The 20,615-nt window shown below is 53.4% G+C and overlaps 1 protein-coding gene across 3 annotated transcripts in view; it reads right to left on the bottom strand.

Moving 5' to 3' along the window:
• Nucleotides 1–9,172: 9,172 nt before the first annotated feature.
• The window catches only part of SLC6A6 (solute carrier family 6 member 6), a 94,212-nt gene continuing 82,769 nt past the window's right edge, over nt 9,173–20,615 (bottom strand). For all 3 annotated transcript variants that reach the window (XM_028479803.2, XM_007115625.4, XM_007115626.4), the window contains exons 11-15: nt 16,671–16,808; nt 15,656–15,758; nt 14,957–15,057; nt 12,249–12,419; nt 9,173–9,677 (exon numbers count right to left, since the gene is read on the bottom strand). In XM_028479803.2, the coding sequence (XP_028335604.1) occupies nt 9,537–9,677; nt 12,249–12,419; nt 14,957–15,057; nt 15,656–15,758; nt 16,671–16,808 (654 nt within the window). In that variant the 3' untranslated portion in view covers nt 9,173–9,536. The remainder of the gene's footprint in view (nt 9,678–12,248; nt 12,420–14,956; nt 15,058–15,655; nt 15,759–16,670; nt 16,809–20,615) is intronic.

Genomic DNA, 20,615 nt, shown 5'->3' with positions numbered 1-20,615 from the left:
AAAATAGCCAGGGGGCTTCCCTGGTGGCGCAGTGGTTGCGCGTCCGCCTGCCGATGCAGGGGAACCGGGTTCGCGCCCCGGTCTGGGAGGATCCCACGTGCCGCGGAGCGGCTGGGCCCGTGAGCCACGGCCGCTGGGCCTGCGCGTCCGGAGCCTGTGCTCCGCAACGGGAGAGGCCGCAGCAGAGGGAGGCCCGCATACCACACACAAAAAAATAAAATAAATAAATAAATAAATAAATAAAATAAAAATAAAATAGCCAGGACATGGAAGCAACCTAAGTGTCTAGTGAGAGATACATTTCACAGAAGATGTGGCATGTGTGTGTATATATAAACATACACACAAAATAGAATACTCAACCATCAAAAAGAATAAAATAATGCCATTTCTGGCAAGATGGATAGACCTAGCGTTTATCATTCTAAGTGAAAGACGTCAGAGAGAGAAAAGAAATATTTTATAAGATCACCTACATGTGGAATTTAGAAGAATGATACTCGTGAACTTATTTACAAAACAGAAATAGATAAGAATCTTATGGTTACCAAAGGAGAAATGTGTGGGGGAAGGATAAATAGGAGGTTGGGTTTAACGGATACAGGCTACTATACACATAATGCATAATCAACAGTGTCTTAGTATACACACCGGGAATTAGATTCAATATCTTCTAATTACCTATAATGGAAACGAATCTGAAAAAGAATATATATATATATATTTAAATTTATTTATTTTTATTTTTAAAAAATTTATTTATCTATTTATTTTTGGTTGCGTTGGGTCTTCGTTGCAGTGCGCGGGCTTCTCATTGCGGTGGCTTCTCTTGTTGCGGAGCACGGGCTCTAGGCGCACGGGCTTCAGTCGTTGTGGCTCACAGGCTCTAGAGCGCAGGCTCAGTAGTTGTGGCGCACGGGCTTAGTTGCTCCGCGGCATGTGGGATCTTCCGGGACCAGGGCTCGAACCCGTGTCCCCTGCACTGGCAGGCGGATTCTTAACCACTGCGCCACCAGGGAAGCCCTATATTTAAATTTATATATACATATATATCTGAATCACTCCAGTGTATTTCAGAACCTAACAGTATTTTAAATGAACTATTTGTCAATTTAAAATAAAGAAGAAAGAAAATCAGAGGTTGGCAAGAGTCATCTTTCTTTTGGATCTTGTCACATCTCACCTGCTTTTGATTAATGCATTAATTCAAAAAGCACTAATATAGTATGCATCAGTCTACCCCCTTGGCAAACTTCATCATGAACAAGACAGATGAGGACCTATCTGCATGCAGGAGGGTTATATTCTCGTGCAAGACAGTGAACCAGCGAGTCATAAGGAATTATTCTAAGAGGTAGACAGCGCAGTGGAGAGAACCAGAGGGTCATGGGATAGAGTGACCGGGGGCTTTAGTTCAGGGGTCGGGAAGGTGACATTTGCGCTGATATCTAGAGGTAGAGTGTCCCAGGCAGGGGGCACAGCAAGTGCAAGGGCCCTGAGGTGGAATGAGGTTGGTGGGCTCAGGAAGAGAAAGGAGGCCAGGAAGGGGTGTGGGGCTCGAGGTTGCAGGGCCCAGGCGTGAGGCTTGAGTGGGGACTACGGATTTTGTTCTGTGTGCAGGGGAAGCCACTGAGGCAGGTGAGTGCTGGGTCTGCTGTGTGGAGCCCCTTTAGCCTGGGTGGGGGCCCAGCGATGTCCCTGAGTGTCCCAATGGGCTCCAGGGCAGGATGAGCCCAGAGCGCAGGGCTGGGCCTGGCTGGAAGAACCACAGCTCTGTGAACAGAGGAAGAGCCTCTCGCCATCAGCTATGCAGGAGGGAGTGAGCACCTTGTCTTGGAGGGTGTGCAAGCAGGCTCTGGGTCACACCTGGTGCATTTATGTGGCTGGGCCAGAGTTGCTGGGGGCCAGACCTGTGCACAGGGCACTGCTGCTCTCCCTAGCGCTGGGAGGGGGACAGGCTTGGGGCTCTTCTGAAATAGGACGGAGGTGTGGGCCAGGCTAGGCAAGACAGAGAGTCAGCACTGGTCCTACAACCTGGCTGCAAGCCAAGCAGTGTTCTGAGGGCTTTGCAAGAATTCCCTGTAACAAATAGAAAGATATACTGTGTTCTTGGATTGGAAGACTCAATATTGTTAAGATGACCATACTGTTCAATGCAATCTACAGATTCAACGCAATCCCTCTCAAATTACCAATGGCATTTTTCACAGCACTAGAACAAAAGTTTTAAAAATTTGTATGGAAACACAAAAGACTCCAAATAGCCAAAACAATCTTCAGAAAGAACAGTGCTGGAGGAATCAAGCTCCCTGACTTCAGACTATACTACAAAGCTACATAGTGGGCTTCCGTGGTGGCAAATTGGTTAAGAATCCGCCTACCAATGCAGGGGACACGGGTTCGATCACTGGTCCAGGAAGATCCCACATGCCGCGGAGCAACTAAGCCTGTGCGCCACAACTACTGAGTCTGCGCTCTAGAGCCCGCGAGCCACAACTACTGAAGCCCACGGTCCACAACAGGAGAAGCCACCGCGATGAGAAGCCCGTGCACCGCAACGAAGAGGAGCCTCTGCTCGCCGCAACTAGAGAAAGCCCGCACGCGGCAACGAAGACCCAACGCAGCCAAAAATAAATAAATAAATAAATTTATTAAAAACAAGAAACAAAAAAACAATATGGTACTGGCATAGAAAACAGACATAATGATCAATGGAACAGGATGGAAAGCCCAGAAATAAACCCACACGCTTATGATCAATTCATCTATGACAAAGGAGGCAAGGATATACAATGGAGAAAAGACAGCCTCTTCAATAAGTGGCGCTGGGAAAACTGGACAGCTACATGTAAAAGAATGAAATTAGAACACTCCCTAACACCATACACTAAAATAAACTCAAAATGGATTAAAGACCTAAATGTAAGACCAGATACTATAAAACTCCTAGAGGAAAACATAGGCAGAACACTCTTTGACATAAATCGCAGCAATATTTTTTTGGATCTGCCTCCTAGAGTAGTGGAAATAAAAAGAAAAATAAACAAATGGTACCTAATTAAACTTAAAAGCTTTTGCACAGCAAAGGAAACAATAAACAAGCAAACAAAAAGACAACCTACAGATTGGGAGAAAATATTTGTAAACGATGTGACTGACAAAGGATTAATCTCCAAAATATACAAACAGCTCATACAGTTTAATACTGAAAAACAAACAACCCAATCACAAAATGGGCAGAAGACCTAAATAGTCATTTCTCCAAAGAAGACATACAGATGGCCAACAGGCACATGAAAAGATGCTCAACATCGCTAATTATTAGAGAAATGCAGATCAAAACTACAATGAGATATCATCTCACACCAGTCACAGCAGCCATCATCAAAAAATCTACAAATAATAAATACTGGAGAGGGTGTGGAGAGAAGGGAACCCGCCTCCATTGTTGGTGGGAATGTAAATTGATGCAACCACTTTGGAGAACAGTATGGAGGTTCCTTAAAAAACTAAAAACAGAGTTACCATATGATCCAGCAATCCCACTCCTGGGCATATATCCAGACAAAACCGTAATTCGAAAAGACACATGCACCCCAGTGTTCACAGCATTACCATTTACAATAGCCAAGACCTGGAAGCAACCTAAATGTCCATCGACAGATGAATAGATAAACAAGATGTGGTGCGTATATACGATGGAATATTAGCCATAAAAAAGAATGAAATAATGCCATTTGCAGCAACATGGATGGACCTAGAGATGATCATACTAAGCGAAGTAAATCAGAGAACGACAAACACCATATGATACCACTTATTTGTGGAGTATAGAGAGATGATACAAATGAAATGGAAGCAACCTAAGTGTCCACTGACAGATGAATGGGTAAAGAAGATGTGGTACAGATATTTAATGGACTACTACTCAGCTTTAGAAAGAATAAAATAAAGCAGCTGGCAGCAACATGGATGGACCTAGAGATGATCATACTAAGCGAAGTAAATCAGAGAACGACAAACGCCATATGATACCACTTATTTGTGGAGTATAGAGGGATGATACAAATGAGCTTATTTACAAAACAGAAATCAACCCACAGACATAGAAAACAAAATTACAAAAAGGGATGGAGGGGATAAATGACCAGTTTGGGATTAACATACACACTACATAAAATAGATAAACAACAAGGACCTACTGTATAGCAGAGGGAACTCTACTCAATATCTTATAATAACGTATAATGGAAAATAATCTGAAAAAGTATATATGTGTATGTACAACTGAATCACATTGCTGTACACTTGAAACTAACGCAACTTTGCAAATTAACTGTACTTCAATAAAAAAAGAAATCCCCTTATAGGCCTCCCCAACAGCCTTGGAGGGAGCTGTGTGATGATCTCAACATCAGAGAGGAGCGAAGGAGGCAAGAGGTTAAGTACTTTACACAGGTAGTCAGGGATGGAACCAGGATGTGAACACAGGCCAGGTGACCAAGACAGGGAAGAAGGGAGGGAGGGAGACAGACAGAAAGAGCGGGGAGGGAGATTTTACTCTAGCATTGTCTATGTAGAATGAGCTACTGAGAAAGGGTTTTCGGTCTGGGGATTTGGGGAAAAGACCCTGCAAGCCCCCCGACCTCGCACACTCACAAAGGTGGCTGGGCCAGTGGGCCCGAAGGCTGCCTCAAACACGGACCTGCTCTGTGACCCCAGGGAAGCCAGGCCCCTCTCCCAGCCTCCGTTTCCCCATTCGTAACAGCGGGCTGGGCTCATGTTTCCCAAGGCCAACCATGCCTGTGCCAACCACTGACCTCTGGGGTCCTGACTGCCCTCGCTTCTGAGGCCCCGGGGTCCGCGGCGTCATCCCTCCGGGGCTGGTCACGTGCCAGCCTCCCGGCGGCCCGCGCTCTCTCGGCCGGAAGGTCAGAGCCCTGGCTTGGGTGTAAGTGATACCACCTGGTGCTGGTGCGCGGTGAGCACCGCGTCCAATCAGCACGAAGGGGGTGGTGCTTCACTCCAGATGACAACGCGGCTCAGGTGATGAGCCCTCCCAGTCGCAGGGCATCAGTCGAAGCAGCTGGGGGAGATTCCCCACTCTTTCAGGGACTCAGGCGCCCCGAGGCAAACTGTCCCCTCCTGAACCTCTACCTCAGTGTCTCCAACCTCAGAGGATAACACCCCGCTCTGAGGACTGTCCCGGGGCAGAAACGAAAGCCCTTTGTAAACTGTAAAGTGCTTGGCAAACGTAACGAGAAACAGCTGCATCAGAACAGAACCCAGACGTTTTGGATTTTAAAAAGGAAATGTTTATTTTCATGTTATAAGGTGATTACAAACTCCTCTAAAAAAGAAAAAGCAAAGATGAATTTAAAATATAGGTATACATATTTATCTAAAAAGCCAAAGAGGAAAAGAAAACCCCTGCAAAATACAGGGATTCACATCAGAAAACACTGATACATAAAAGCTTGTATACTGCAAGACTGAATTACACACCAAGGATTTTATTCAAATACAAATGCTCCTCCTCGGAAGAGTCTCTTGTTGGTTGATTTTTTTTGTTTTTTTTACAAAAGTTTAAAATATCTTAAAAATATTTTGAAGTTTCAAAAAAAGTTCTGGTGAGCCAGACATATTTCTGGAAGGAAGAAAGACCCACATTCTCAGCATTCTCTTGTGCTAAATACAGTCACAGTTGCTAGGGATTCGAAAATTAACTGGGTTTAAAAAAGAAATGAAGCCAACATCTCGATTGGAAGCCAAGTATGTAACAAGATGCTCCAATCCCTCAGGGAACGCGGCAGAATAGTCTGTAGTGACACCCACAAGAGAACAATGAAACCCAGCTTCTGAGCTGCAGTCTGAAAGCCTGGCACTGACAGGGAGCACAGAGGAGGGGGAAATGCTATTTCCTGGCTTCTGGGTACCTACACCCCTCTCCAAGTTTTGATGTCTGAGCTTTGTTGTTTTGTGCTTTGCTGGATTTTTGCACAGTGATATTCATAGCATCCACGTGGACAGCCTTGCCTGGCCCACCTGACCTTGGGTTTGAGGGCTGGATGGGACCTCTAGCCGCCTTGAAGGGGTTTCTCCTGGGTCCTTTCCCAGACTGTGTCTGAGGCTTGGTGCGGAAGGGAGGCGCGCCTGCCGGAGCACCGGCTGCCCAAAGCATTGCCCCAGCTGGAGGGGTAGTGCTGGGAGATGCTGGCTGGGGCCCTGACCACCGTGCGGTGGCACCTGGGGACACAAGAACACTCTGGGCTAGGCTGAGGGGGGCTCCCTCTCCCCTCTGTCTCCCCACCGTCTTGGGGTGTGCTGGGGATGTGGGGTGGGAACGTGGGACCGGAGCTACAGAGAGGGAGCCGTGTGTGGCCCAGAAATCATCCAAGGCCACTTCCGGCCACCTGGGAATTTCCCACGTGGCCTCAGGCTAAACCCTGTCTGAGGGGCTCTGCCTGGACCCCTCAGTTTCCTGTGGTGCAACAGACGTCTCAGTGCCTCGCTTCCAGACGGCTGCTGAGGGGCGGGTGCCGGGTGGACCGATGCTCCCGTCCCGCTGAGCCAGAGCTCGGGATCCAGCTGGCACCCTGAGCTCGGTCACAGGGCGGGGTCGCAGCTCACCGTGCCCCTGAACTCGGGACGGAGCATGTCCTTTTGCATAAAGGCTGGTCTTTGGTCTTCGGGGAGAACACGCCCCTTTGACAACGAGGGTGCTGACCGGGGGCACAGGAAGCCTCTCTATCAGTGACCGTGCGGTTCCAGCACAGGGACTCACAGGGCCCAGGCCCAGCTGCATCTGACAGAGCATCTCCCCAGGTGAGATTATCCTGGGGCCATTACCCATTTCTGCATGCTAAAAACATCCTTTAAACCTCTCTCTTGCACCCCTTCCAGATCCGGCTGCAAGCATCAGAATTTCCAACCCATCGCAGGCAGAGCACGGATGGGGGACTCTGCCCAGAGACAGGCGGACCAGAGTCGTGAGCTCCAGTGACAAGGTTCCTTTCTGTGGAGACGTAGAAGTCACACACCATTACACACTGTCCTCCCAGAGCAGAGTTCTGCTGATACACAAGAGCTAGGCTATCAGACAGGAGGGTCACAAGTGGAGACGGGGGCTCCGGGAGATGGGCGAGGATCAGGCTTGGGAAAGGGGCTGACCTTCCCTCCAGGCGGGGCCTGGGGGCTTGGTCTGTATGTGTCTTTGGTCTAGAATTTGGTCTGGGAATCTTATAAGAAGAGGCCTTTTTCGGGCCATTTCCAGAATGTTGCAATTTGCCTACCAGCCCGAAACACCGTGGCCCTCCTCGCCCCCGCACGTAACCTGTCCCCAGTCATGACAGTGGTTAGTTTACTAAAGTTCCGTAAGACAATGGAGAACAGCTCACATTCCTACTTGATCAAATCAGGAAAAAACCCCAAAACAATACAATCAAATCAGACACAGTAGCAACCATAAATGCATCGTAAAATAGGCACACAGACTTGCTGACGGTTTGGAATAGGACTGGGTGCTGTTTGGCAGGGTATATGTTTTGGAGACAGCGGGCCGTGAATGCTTGCTGAAGACCAGAGGTTCAGAATCGCCTCTGCCCCTTGGGAGGGGGACACCCGAGACTCCTCCCCTGCCCAGATTTGGGGAGGGGGTCCCAGGATTCAGAGGGCCCCCGCCCTGAACGCCAGAGCCGGATCCTGCTCTCCGCACCCCCGAGGCAGTCACTGCCGTTTGCGCGTGACGACGTTTCAGTTCACTTTAGACCCTGAACTGGGAAGTTTCTGTTTAAATGGCACCGTTTAGATCCAAATGCGGGCTGGGTGGAGGGGCGTCCGTACTTGGGGTTTTAAAGGTGGAGTGCCTTCCGTCCTGGTTCAGGGAGGAACGCCAGTGCTGGGGTGCCTGCCCCCGAACAACCCTGACCTCGATCCCCACATGGTGGGTACCCGACCCCAGCTTTTGCGGGGAGGGGGGAATAAAGAGTTTCCTTATCTCCCAGGCTACCAGCGTGGGTTGTCCTTGTGCCTGAATTTGCAGAGGAGTTTGGGGAGCACCTGGGCCCAGTGAAAGCTCGCTGCTGGTACTCCCCGCTAGGCGCCGGGGCGGCCCAGGGCTGGCGCCTTCAACAAGAGCCTCTGAGAGATGAACACAGAGCTGAGGGCGGACAGCTGAGGAAAGAAGAGCACCGCCCCCTCCCCCACATCAGTTCCCGGGTGCCTGGGGCCACGTCCTTTGTACGCCACGCTTCCCCGACAAGCAGCTGCTCCCCGACAAGCAGCTGCGAGAGACCGAGAGACGTCGGCTGGGGGAGCGCCCCGAACCTGATCGGAATCCCCATCCAGGCGACAGCCCCATCTGTGTGAGGTGTGCAGCCCTGAGACCCCCAGATCCTGCCGGGCGGCCTCCACTCCCTCCCTGGGACGCCCCAGGAAGCACGCCGCGCTCCCTCGCAGACGGACGGCTCTGACAGTCCTTCTGACTACCCTCCCCTCGATCTCGAAGTAAAAGAGACTCTGCTCTGGATGCAGTGGTTTCCAGGGCTCTTAGCACCAGACTTTTCCTGTTGGGCCTCATCTGTGGGCTTTGAGTCCCTTTATATTTGAGGGGTTGGTTCCTCACTTTGGCATCTCTCTCGTTGGCTAAGACAAGGGTCGTGAGGCGTCTCCCGACAGACTTCCTTTCTCCAGCCCCTCGGGGTCTGGCCAGATAGCTGTTTGCTTCCCTTGAACCAGGTTGGTAAGGTACTACACCTTTAAAATGGGTCTGCTGTCCCAGGAAAATTCCACCCTGCATTTTGGGGGCAGAGCTTTCTGCCAGCTACACAGCACCGAAGAATTGCTTTTGAAAACGAGATCTATTGCTGGCAAGATCAATTCAAGTGGTAAAAGTGTAGGACAATCTCGACGTGTATACATAGTTATATGTTAAAAAAAAATACAAAGAAAAATTGACCAAGTTCCCATAAAATACATCAAATTCCATATGAAAGCTCTGCCTCACCCCGGACAGCTGCCCGTGGGTATTCTTTTTGTACAAAATATTCCCAAATCAAAACAAAATACACATACACATGACACCACACACACACACACACACACACACACACACACACACACACACACACACACACACACACACACATTTTTTGATAAAATGTAAGTGTAGGACAATCTCGACGTGTATACATAGTTATATGTTAAAAAAAAATACAAAGAAAAATTGACCAAGTTCCCATAAAATACATCAAATTCCATATGAAAGCTCTGCCTCACCCCGGACAGCTGCCCGTGGGTATTCTTTTTGTACAAAATATTCCCAAATCAAAACAAAATACACATACACATGACACCACACACACACACACACACACACACACACACACACACGCACACACACGCACGCACACACACACACATTTTCTGTGACAATTTAAAAAAAATCCTAGTGCAAATATAAAGCTCTGTAAACCTGGTCCTATAAGAATCTAATGTTAGTAAACAGCAGGAAAGCAGCCCGTCGACTGGGAGAGAGCTCACATCATGGTCTCCACTATGATGTGGGTTGGTTTCCTGAGCGCGTTGTTAACGGACATGCGGGAGCTGTAGGGCGTCGCCCCCTCTCGCTCCACGGCCCAACGGTTGGGTTCCCTCGGGGTCAGCAGGTACTTGAGTCTCTGGAGAAAGAAGGGGACAGGTACGGGGAGGCACGTCAGCGGGCCCGGTTTCCCTCTTCACCTCGGGTCCTGCCAGTGTGCTCCGTGGCCTTTGCCAAACGAGTACCCTCTCTGGACCGCCCATTTCATCCACTGGCAAATAGAGGACTTGAACTAAGGTCTCTCCAGGCCCTGAATGAGGGCAGAGCGCGCACCGGTAGTTTCCTCGGCCAAGCCCTGCTTACGCGCCTCAGGGACGGGGGACTCCGCCTCCAAACTCTTTCCCCATTCTTTCTCCCATGGAGCTGAAATACACCTCGCCGTGACTCCCGTTCCCCTGCTTCTCTGACTTGCAAAGCAGCTGGGTCTCTGCAGTTTGGATGCCCGAGGTTGGGTAACTGTCTTGAGCCTCCCATGGCTCCCACTTTCCCCGAGGAGAACCTCCGTCTCCCACAAGCTGCACGTCCTGCCTGCTCCATCTCCCCACTGAGGGCCTGGAGACCGCTGCCCGGGTCCGCGCTGCCCCTCCCAACAGAGGGGCCAGAGGCTGGACCGCTGCCAGGCACACGGCAGTCTGTCCTCCCCAGGTTGCCAGACAATAGGATCAGTAAGGGAAAGAGCCCTCCCCAGGGCACCCAGAAAAGCAACAGCAGAGCTGAGGCTTGAACTCAGAACTCCCGCCTCCCAGCCCACCTCCCGCCAAGTGTCCACTCAGAGGCTTAAGCAGGAAGCAGGTGCTAACAAGAAACCCTCTATCTCGGCATTTACGTTCCATTTAGGTATATAACAATTTTTAAAAGCTGCTTGTTAAAAGCTAGGACATTTCATTTGAAAATCCAGACTTCCTTCTACTCTTTAAAGGCCACAGGTCTGGCAACCCCAGGCCCACATCTCCTTGAACGCGGGGGCCAGAGCCGAGAGCATCACTGCGTCCTGCAACGGTGCTTGCCTTCCTGAGCCCCCGCTCCCCCTCCCCACCTGGGTGGGCTGCCTGGGCCCTGGAGGAACCAGACCAGAGGCCCCAGGTACAGGGCGAGGCTGGAACCCAGCAGGAGGGGAGGGCCCTGCTCCCCCCTTCATCGTTTTGCCCCTCCCGACATCTGTACACTGGGTGTGCGCCCCAGGCAAACAGCCCCGGGCAGCTACCTGGGGCCCCGTTTATGCAGGAGGCGCAGACGTAAGTGGAGTCCTCCCAGGATGGAGCTCAGAGAGAAGGTCATGGCTGGGAGGACCCCTTGGCAACCTGTGCAGGTAGCCGGTCGAGGGGCATGTGGTGCAGACGGGTGGATGGCGGCCAGCTGCCTTCAGAGGAGGGGGCTTGGGTTAATGGTCAGGTCTGGGGGTGAGGACCGGTTGTGAACTTGGGGTGGACTCGAATGCTTCCCCCACACCAACCCCCCCTCTGCCCAAACCTCTAAACTTGGGATGGAACAATATTTTAAAACTAGGCTTCAAAGAGCCACAAGTCAGTGACCTGTTGGGCGTAGCTGTGGGCACTGAGCAGTCAGGACAGACAACCAACACCCCCTGTTGTGCCCTCAATTAACCCTTTGGTTTCTGGGTGGTAGGGACATTCTGGAAATTCCTGGGGGATTTCAGTATTTTGACAAACGATAGGGCCAGTCAGCATTCTGGCTGAATACTGGGGTCCTTCCCTGTGTCCTCTGAGAAAATACAATGGGTCCAGCGCTGCAGGAACACCCCAAGGGTCCTCCTGGCTCAGACAGACCCCAGCCTCGTGGTTTCCTCCTGGCACACCCCTGCCCACTTCCTCTGTCTCGGGAAGGCTGGTCTGGTCTCCTGCTGCCCGGCCTGGCATCTTTCCCCACCAACAACACCTCCAGGCCAATCCCCTGCCCACAAGGAAACCGGCCCAGCCCAAGAGGGAGCCAGGGCCCCAGGACATCCTGGCTCCAGATTTTTAAGAGAATAACAATAAAAACGGCCCAGAACAAAACAGTGCCGTCTTGGAGCCAGCCCAAGCCCAAAGGTTAAGGGACATTCTAAGAAAAGGATTTCTTGGAAAGAGCCCCGACTTTTGCCAGGGCCTGGAATCTCCAAGATGGTTGGAGGAATTTCTGAGAGGATGGTGGCGGGAGGGAGGTGCAGGGAGGAGACTGGCGGCTCTGCTCGGTGCACAGGTGGCTTCTGCGGGTCCGGCAGCAGATGGGGCCACATGTCCGGCGAGGGGAACACCAGCACGGGCTGGGCTCGTCTGAAACTTGGCTCCAGGGCCGGGGAAGGCCTCTGGCTGGAGCTTAGCCTTGCACGTGAGCTCCTGTCTCCCGTCTCACCGCTTGGGCAACCCGGCCCCCACTGCTCCCGGGTAAAGCCCTGGCTCTTATCTTGGCATCCAAAGCCGCCACCACCTCTCCGGCCCCCGGCCCGGCCCCTGAATGTGTCACTGCCGCCCATTTTCCCGCCACACACTCTCCTGCCCACAATCTCAACCACTCCACAGGGCAGGTGAGGGGTCTGGGGCTCAGAGAGGGCAAGTGACCTGCCCAAGGTCACACAGCAAACTGACAGCTGGCTGGCCTTCAGCATCCTGCCCCCACCCCCAAATGCAGACTCGGGGCCCTGTGTGCTTACCACGAGGAATGGCCCTTCCGTCTGGCAGAGGCGGATGGCCATGACCAAGGGGACACACACAATGGAGGACAGGGCCAGGCTCCAGCCCAGCCCGATGGCCCAGTTGGGGTACACGTAGACTTTGTTGTAGGTCAGGGGCACGTACTTGACGAGAGAGAAGATAAAACATCCCTGTGGAGAGACGGGGGTGGTCAGGGGGCTTCTGGGACCAGGGCAGGCTCCCCCCAAGGGGCTCACAGCCTTCTCCCACGGGTGCAGGAGGGCCGCCCCCAGGGTAAACCTGATCAAGCCGCCCCCTTGCTCAACACCCTTGTGCGGTTCCCCAGGACCTTCGGGATGCACACTCGTCTGGCTGGCAATTCCCCGTCACCTACCCACTGCCTCTTCCTCTGCAACTACACGCCAGCTACCTGGAACTCCTCTCAGCTTCTCAGCCGCTTGCCCTGGGGTCTCTGGGCAAGCTCTTCCCGCTCACGGGGAACCTCTCTCTTGCTCACCTTCTCCTCATCCTAAATTTGCACTAATGGTCCCGCCCAGGCCTCGCCCAGGCTCGGTCAGGTGCCCACACTTCCCTCGTGATCATTCCCCACCCAGCCTGAGTCAATGAGAGCGGGAGGTGTGTCTGTCTCATTCCCCTGTTTCCCTGTCATGTGCTGTAGCTCTGGGGGCACACAGCTTCCCTTCCCCCACTGCCACCCCTCCACCTCCCTCTCGGAGCCCCAGGCCCAGCCCCCAAGGCAGGGTGTGGACCTGGGCCTTGCTGCCCTGTTGGGGGGGGGTCCAGCCTAAGCCACGCCCGAGCCATTTATCAAAAATTTTTGCTTTTTGATAAATATTGATTTATAATAATCCTAAGCATTTTTTTAATCTTAAAAATAAGCATCCAAAAACTTCAAGTGAACTATACGTTAGGATCAGCTTGTCCTTATCTTGAAGGTTGGTTTTTAACCACCTTTGCATCCAGGGGTCCATTATCACAACACAGCATAGGGCTCTGTCCCTTAAGCATGTCCACATCACTGACTGACAGACCTATTTCCAGCCAAACAGGCTCTTTCCCCGGCACTCTCAGTGTGGCATTGCCTGCCCGGGCCTGTGACCCTCCCTAGACTGTCTTTTCCTCTGGGAGGGTCAGACTCGCCAATGATCAGTGATACTTCAAAACGGTGGTGTCAAGAGGAAAAACAGAAGTGGCTTTTAATTCTTAAGGAACATAGGAGTGGGGTGGGGTCAGCTCTGCGCCCCAAAGCCCGCACGCTAGGCTGGCTGGAGGGCTGCTTCTGGTCAGAACTACGGCCTGTCCGTGTAGACCCCAGTGAAAATGACTTAAACCTTCATTATCTAATAAGGGGGGTTTGAAGGGAGACAAATCTATCTAAACCAGGATCGGCGAGGGGGTGGGGGGGACGCTCTCCATTAGGCACCTACTGTATGCCCGGCCCTGTTGTCGTCCTACGTGGGGGTGACGCTTAGCGTGGGAGGGTTCCAAGGGAGGGCATTTGTGCCCTCCCGGCCCAACCGGGAAGCAGCTGTGTCCCGTGCCTCTTCCCGCCACCTCAGAGTGCAGCCTCTCACCTATCTAATCCCTGAGGGAGGGAGGAGGAATCCGATGGTCAGAGTGGTGAGCGGAGTTGCCCACAAATAAATCACTAAGTGAGGATGAGAACACGGGCTTTGCACCCACCTAAATTCACCTCCAACAATGCACTCCCCGATCGTGGTTACTGGCTGCCACGGCTTCCTTAATTTTGTGGGGAAAATCTGCCTCTCAGATGAAAAGGCCGAGACCGCTCTCAGCAACAAAGTAACAACCTAAGACGGTCGCTGCCACTCAGCCCCGCATCGGTCAGTCTCCTTGTTTTACAAATGCGGGAACTGGGGCCCTGTGAGGACAGGCCTGGAAACAGAGGTCACTGAGGGGAGGGCCCATTTATCTCCCGGCACCTGGTTCCTAAACACAAGACCAATTCTGCCATCTGTGCTCCCCACGGTCTGAGCTGAGAGCAGCACAGCAGACGTCTCTCCTTGCAATTAGCTCCAAGCTCGCGATAGGTTTCAAACACCGGCAGGGAAGCAGCTTTTGCTGCCGAGGACCTCCCTGTGGCCAGAGCCTCCTAGTGGAGCCTAACGGGTGCCTGGGCCCCAAGGCCACATGCCCAGATGGCAGGTGCGGGAACCCTGGTGCGAAGGGGCACGTGCACATCACTGCCCTTGGGTCCTGGCGGCTACTAAGCTTCCTTGCTCCTGGGAGAGCCCAGGGCTCCTCTCTGCTGGGACCTCCCCTCTCCAGGCACGAGCCCCACCCTCCATAGGAAACACCACATTTCCAGGGTCTATGACGTCTCCATTCGACATTCCCCAAGGCCCCTCAACTTAATCAGTGACCCTGACTGTGCCCATGAACCCTGGAAGGGTTTGGGGAAAGGTCAGGTACTCAGTGATGGAACCCCCCGAAATTTCTTGATGTGGCCAACTCACGCTCCCCTGCCAGCAGTGCCCTTCCTGCTCCCTCCTCCTGACAGGCTCCTACTCATGCAGCACAGGGAGCCCTCCGGAGGAGCCTGGCCCCCTCCCCAAGCACGGCTGTCACTAAGCTTGTCAGAGGCCAGCACTAAGCAGACGCTGAGCGAACGATGGGTTAGCGGGTGAAACTGTCAAGCCCCGGGGAGGAACAGCTACTGCCCACGGCCGCGCGGAAGGACACTCACAAGACAGAGAAGCGGAGTGACCACGGCCCAGCTGTACTTCATCCAGGGCCCAGGCCGATAGCCGATCATGTCCTCAATACCGTCATAAAAGTTATCACTGCCTGCAAGAGACAGAGGCAGACAGATGTTGACCCGGTGTCCGACGCGGCATCCGCCCTGGGGACAGCACAGCAGGGGCTCAAGGGCCCTGGGGGTGGTGGCGGGGAGGGGGTGTCTCTAGGGCCTCATCCAGGTCCCTGCATCCCCACACCACATAGACCCAAGTGTTGGCAGACGTTTATCTGAAATGATCTAAAATTCGCATGTCTCTGGGCACCCGGTATTTTTCTGGCAACTTTACGCAGACCCCCAAATCCCGGTGTGGCCATGTGGCCATTCCAAGGTCTCGAGGAAGTCAGAATGGACCATTCCTGGACCCTAGAGTGGTTCATCAAAGACAGACCCCCTGCATGGCCAAATTCTGCGTTTGTCAAAGCATCCACTCACACCTCGCACCTTCAGCATGGGGAGAATCTTCGGTGTGGCTACGGTCAGATTATTTGTGCCGGGAGGGGTGGCCTTGAGAGGAAAAGTCCAGGCAGGGAGCGCCTCTGTGTTTGACTCAAAATGAAATTCCCACTAGAATTCTGTTTCTGAAGCTTCTAGATAGAGAAGCCCAAAGGAGAGACTTGAGTAAGATATGCAAACATCTCTACTCACCATATATCCAGGCAATAGCAAAACATTCAAAGAATGCAACCCACAAAAGGCATACACCGCTAGCTGCATAGTAGTCAAAGAGCTGAAACACATACATGCCACCCTGTGAAGAAAAAACCAGAGTAGGTGGATTTGTTATTTGGCATCTCATTCCCTCCATATATAAAGAGATCTGGCCTGTCAATAAGAAATACAAAACCCAAGGGAAAAAAATGTGCAGAGGGTGTAAGGACCAGATACATGTCTAAAAAGATGCTTAACTTCATGTGTGACAAATTTAATTAAAAAGACACACACACACAGAGAAAAATAAGCAAAACATGTCCTTCTTAGCGAGAAATGATGGGTTCTCTGAAGCCTGTTTCCAAAGGAGGGGCTTAACACTCACTGTGGCCAACACAGAAGACATCAGTGAGACCCCGTCGCTCAGTGTATGAACCTGTGGTCTGCCTTTCAGGGGGTGTTTCTTACAGACACTTGGAGAAAAGCATTTATTTTTACTTCTGGTAAGGAAAATCGGTGATGTGAAACCCCGAATTTGGGGGCCAGTGCAACCCTGTGCTGGAGAGTATGGAGAGACGGGTGAGGGGCACAGGAGGGTTAGCCCCGGGCCCGGGCTTAGGCTCACACACTCACATGCCTCCCCTGCAGGCCTGAGAAGGGCCACTGCATGTGGCGAGGGCGGGGGGGCGGGGGGCGGGACAGAGCTGTGGTTAAAATGGAGTTTGGCTGAAGTACCCCTTCCTCAGGCCTCTGCTGCCAGGGTAACAGGGAAGTGGGGCAGGGAGTCTGGCTCAAGTGCTGGGTCCTGAGCTGCCTCCTGCTGCCCCTGGATGGGGCAGGACTCCTGAAGTAGGGGGGCAGGGAGCTCAGCGGGCCTGGACCTCTCACCCCGCTGCCTCCACAGCGGGGAGCGGGGAGGTGGCGTGGCCTTGAACTGACCTTTGAAACATACTTAGAGCAACAAGGGCCCTGCCAGGGGAGGCCCCTCATGCCAGCTGAGAGGGCCACCTACCTCCGTCACCATGGTCAGCCCCAGCAGGTAGCTGACACAACATATGGAGGCGATGAAGATTTCCCGGCGGAAACCCTTCCTTAGGAAGGATGGGTGAAGATCAACCAAGGACGTGATCTGTCCTTCCACTTCCACAAACTGGGGAGGAAAGGAGAGGGGTGAGTGGTAGAGGTCCCGCAGCCGTGTGGTGAGCAGTACTGCCCGCTGAGCCAGGCCCGGCGGGCCACGCGCAGCTGTCCAAATACTCCACACCCCTGCGGCCCCGAGCGCTTCTCTGAGGCCCGTGCTGACCCTCCACCGGGCACGCTCGCTGGCACGCGTGCGTTGACGCGGCAACCTCCCACTTTGGTCTGGGTCATCTTTGAAGCCAAGGGCGGTGCCCCATCATTTCTGGGACCTGAGCGCCCGGCCGGGCCTGGCGCAAAGAGCCGCGTGGCAGCACGTGACCAAGGGGTGGTAACCCAGGCAAGGCTGGGCCTTAGCTCCCCATCCAATTCACATGGTGGTTTTTAACCCTGTGGGGATCGTGGGCCCGTGGGGGGATTTTGCACACGTGCGTGCATGCCCAAAGGCCCACACGTGTGAGGCAAATGCTGCCTGTGACCCCAGGAACCCATCCCTGGGCTCCCCAAAAGGTAAAGCAGCTGATCGAAAAGGCCAGTCCACGGGTAACTTTCTAGGGTGACCCTCAATCTTTCTAAATCTTCTCATCTTTGCACCTAATGATTTAACCCGGAGGTCACCCCGCATCAGTCCGTGCAGCTGCCTCGGTTCTTTTTTTTTTTTTTTTTTTGTGGTACGCGGGCCTCTCACTGGTGTGGCCTCTCCCGTCGCGGAGGACAGGCTCCGGACGCGCAGGCTCAGCGGCCACGGCTCATTGCGGAGCACAGGCTCCGGACGCGCAGGCTCAGCGGCCACGGCTCACGGGCCCAGCCGCTCCGCGGCATGCGGGATCCTCCCAGACCGGGGCGCGAACCCGGTTCCCCTGCATCGGCAGGCGGACGCGCAACCACTGCGCCACCAGGGAAGCCCGCTGCCTCGGTTCTTAAACGGTGGCATAAAACTCCATCCTGTGGACGCTTATCATCATGGATCTAACCAGTGCCCTGCAGACGGCGTCCGGCCTCTGCGGCTGCTGACCTGGGCAGGACTCTTCCCCCACGTCTGTCTTTAGGCCTGTGTGCGCAAGTACCCGTAGCACAGTCTAGAAGGACACTTCAGAGTTAAAGGGCACGCACACGCACTTGTAACTGGGGTGGCTACAGCCAAACTGCTCTGCCAACCGACACACCCTCTGAGGCCATCTGATTCCTTTAAATGTTAAAAGGCTAAAACCTCGACCTGTCTGCTCTTTCATCTGGGAGAGGCTTTTGGGAAGGAGGTTTCCCCAGCCTTCCTACAAGACATGGCCAACGGCTGACTCCTTTGGGAAGCATCACGGGAGGATCGAGGAACATACACAAGGAGCAAGTCCCTTTCATGTGCCCGAAGGGGCTGGAAATTCAGGGAAAAGATGATCAAGAGGCTCTTGAAAGGGGTCCAAAGAGAAGAGGGGGCTGATGAGTTGACCTCTGATAGATGTGTCAGCCAAAGGGGTTCTGAGCCTAAGTTGCCACTGGATTATAGCAGACCCGCAGCTCAAACATTAAGCTTGAAAAGCAGTTAAAAACAAAGGTTCTGGGGCTTCCCTGGTGGTGCAGTGGTTAAGAATCCGCCTGCCAACGCAGGGGACACAGGTTCGATCCCTGGGCCGGGAAGATCCCACATGCCGCGGAGCAATGAAGCCCGTGCGCCACAACTACTGAGCCTGCACTCTAGAGCCCACGAGCCACAACTGCTGAAGCCCTCGCGCCTAGAGCCCGTGCTCCGCAACAAGAGAAGCCACCGCAATGAGAAGCCCGCGCACCGCAACGAAGAGTAGCCCCCGCTCGCCGCAACTAGAGAAAGCCCGCGCGCAGCAACGGAGACCCAACGCAGCCAAAGACAAAAGAAAAATAAATAAATAAAAAACAGAACAAAACAAAAAAAACAAAGGTTCTTTCCTTTTTTGAGATTGGAAAATTAAAGACAGGAAGATCCAGGAAGATCCTGACTGAGAGTCAGGGCCAACAGCAGCACGAGCTCCTTGTTTCCAAGTTCACTGCACCTCTGGGGGACACCCACCCCAGCCCTCACCCCCTCCACCAGCCTCTCGAGACCTCCCTCACTTAATAGCGGTGTGACCCTGACGTCTCTGCGCCTCAGCTTCCTTCTCTGTAACATGGGAGCATCTTGCGTGCTCCACAGGGGTGATGAGAAAGATGGGAGATCATCAGAGCAGACTGGCAACGGGGCGAGCCCTGCTAACGCACGTCCGGGGCTGCGTGGGTGAGCTCCCGGGAGAGAGGGGATCCAGCTCTCTTCTCCTTGTTTGCTCACAGACTGTGTCCCCCTCGGGCAGGCCGGCTAGCGACAGGCATCTGCCTCCAAGTGGGGGACGGTCCTACTCCCTCTCCCTGGGAGACACATAGCGGTACGACGGCCCCTCAGCCAAACGCAGTGCTCCCCCCAGATGCTGGGAGCCCTTCCTCCTCTAATGAGCGAGGCTCACCACTCCCCCTGCCTGAGACTGGCTGTGGATCCCTGCATGTCCAAAGAATGGAGTTCTTTGGGGGGAACGCAAAGGAAAGGCCAACGAGCAGGGACGAACTGGCAGGTCTGGGGACAGGCAGCCTTGCCTCCAGTCCCTAACCCACTGGGTGCGGCCTCAGACCAGGTCCAGTTCTCTCTGAGCCTCAGTCTTCTCGGCTCTGGGGGACAGCTGTACCCAGGCATCGGGACACTGGGTGGATTAAGGAGCTGATGCATAAAAGCTAGGTTGGGGGGAGGGTTCGTGTTTAGTGGGGACAGAGTTTCAGTCTGGGAACATGAGAAAGTTCTGGAGATGACGGTGGTGATGGCTGCACAACAACGTGAGCGTACTTAACGCTCTGAGCTGGGCACTTAAAAATGGTTACGACAGTTGATTTTGTGTCATGTGTATTTTGCCACACATGACACGGGAAGCCCGGTCCGAGTGGACAGCTCGCAGGGCTGGACCCCTATCACTGCTGGTGCTGTACGAGGTGGTCGCTGGCATCTGCAAAACCTTCCCCCACGTCCCTGACTTCACAGAGCACATAGATGCAGGGGAGGGATGCCAGGGTTCGACTCCCACCGTGCCCTTTCCTGGCACAGCAATTAGGCAGGTCGTTCAGTGCCATGAGTTCCCTGCTCTGAAGCAGGAGAGCAACGGCTCCCTGCGAGGCTGGCTTTGAGAGCTTTGAGATTCCCTGAGCAAACAGCTGCAGTGGGCCTGGCTCAGAGGCGCACACCCTCAACCAGGGGAAATCTAATGAATAACCACCTCCGCCTGTTCACGAAGCAGTTCCGCATCCCAAGAGGCCAAGTTTGGGCCCATGGAGATGTCATGCTTTGTCATTTATTAACCTCTTTCTGTTTTAGTCTTTGGCTTTCACTGAGAGCTCTGGAAGAAGTTATAAAAGCCATTTGCTTGGGGCCTCTGAAGGCCAAACTCATTAACTAGGAATGATGGATGGAGTCCTCTTGCTGTTTACACAGCTCAAGCCCATCAACAACTGCACAAGTATTTTGTTTACAGTCTCCCAAATGCCTTCCTTCCGTCTTCTCTGATAATCCTGGTCCTGTTTCCGCCAAAGCCTCCACTCTGCTCTTGACCTTGCCAGCAGACCACCTCCTCTGCGCTGCCTGACCTTCTAGGACTTTCCTCCTACCGGGTTCTGAGCCCCCGGGGACCATCCGGGCACGGGCTTTGAGGCTGCTGCCCAGGGGGCAGCGGCAAAGCTCTCTCCTGAACAGGAGCAGGTCCCCACCCCTCACAGGGTGAGACCAGACCTCTGTGAGGCAGCCGGACCCCAGCCTGCAAACGAGGCTGCCTTTCAGTGC

The sequence above is a fragment of the Physeter macrocephalus genome, chromosome 18 (assembly GCF_002837175.3).
Source record: "Physeter macrocephalus isolate SW-GA chromosome 18, ASM283717v5, whole genome shotgun sequence".
NCBI lineage: Eukaryota > Metazoa > Chordata > Mammalia > Artiodactyla > Physeteridae > Physeter > Physeter macrocephalus.
Note: the sequence above shows the minus strand (reverse complement) of the source record. Positions and strands in the feature narration are given on the sequence as shown.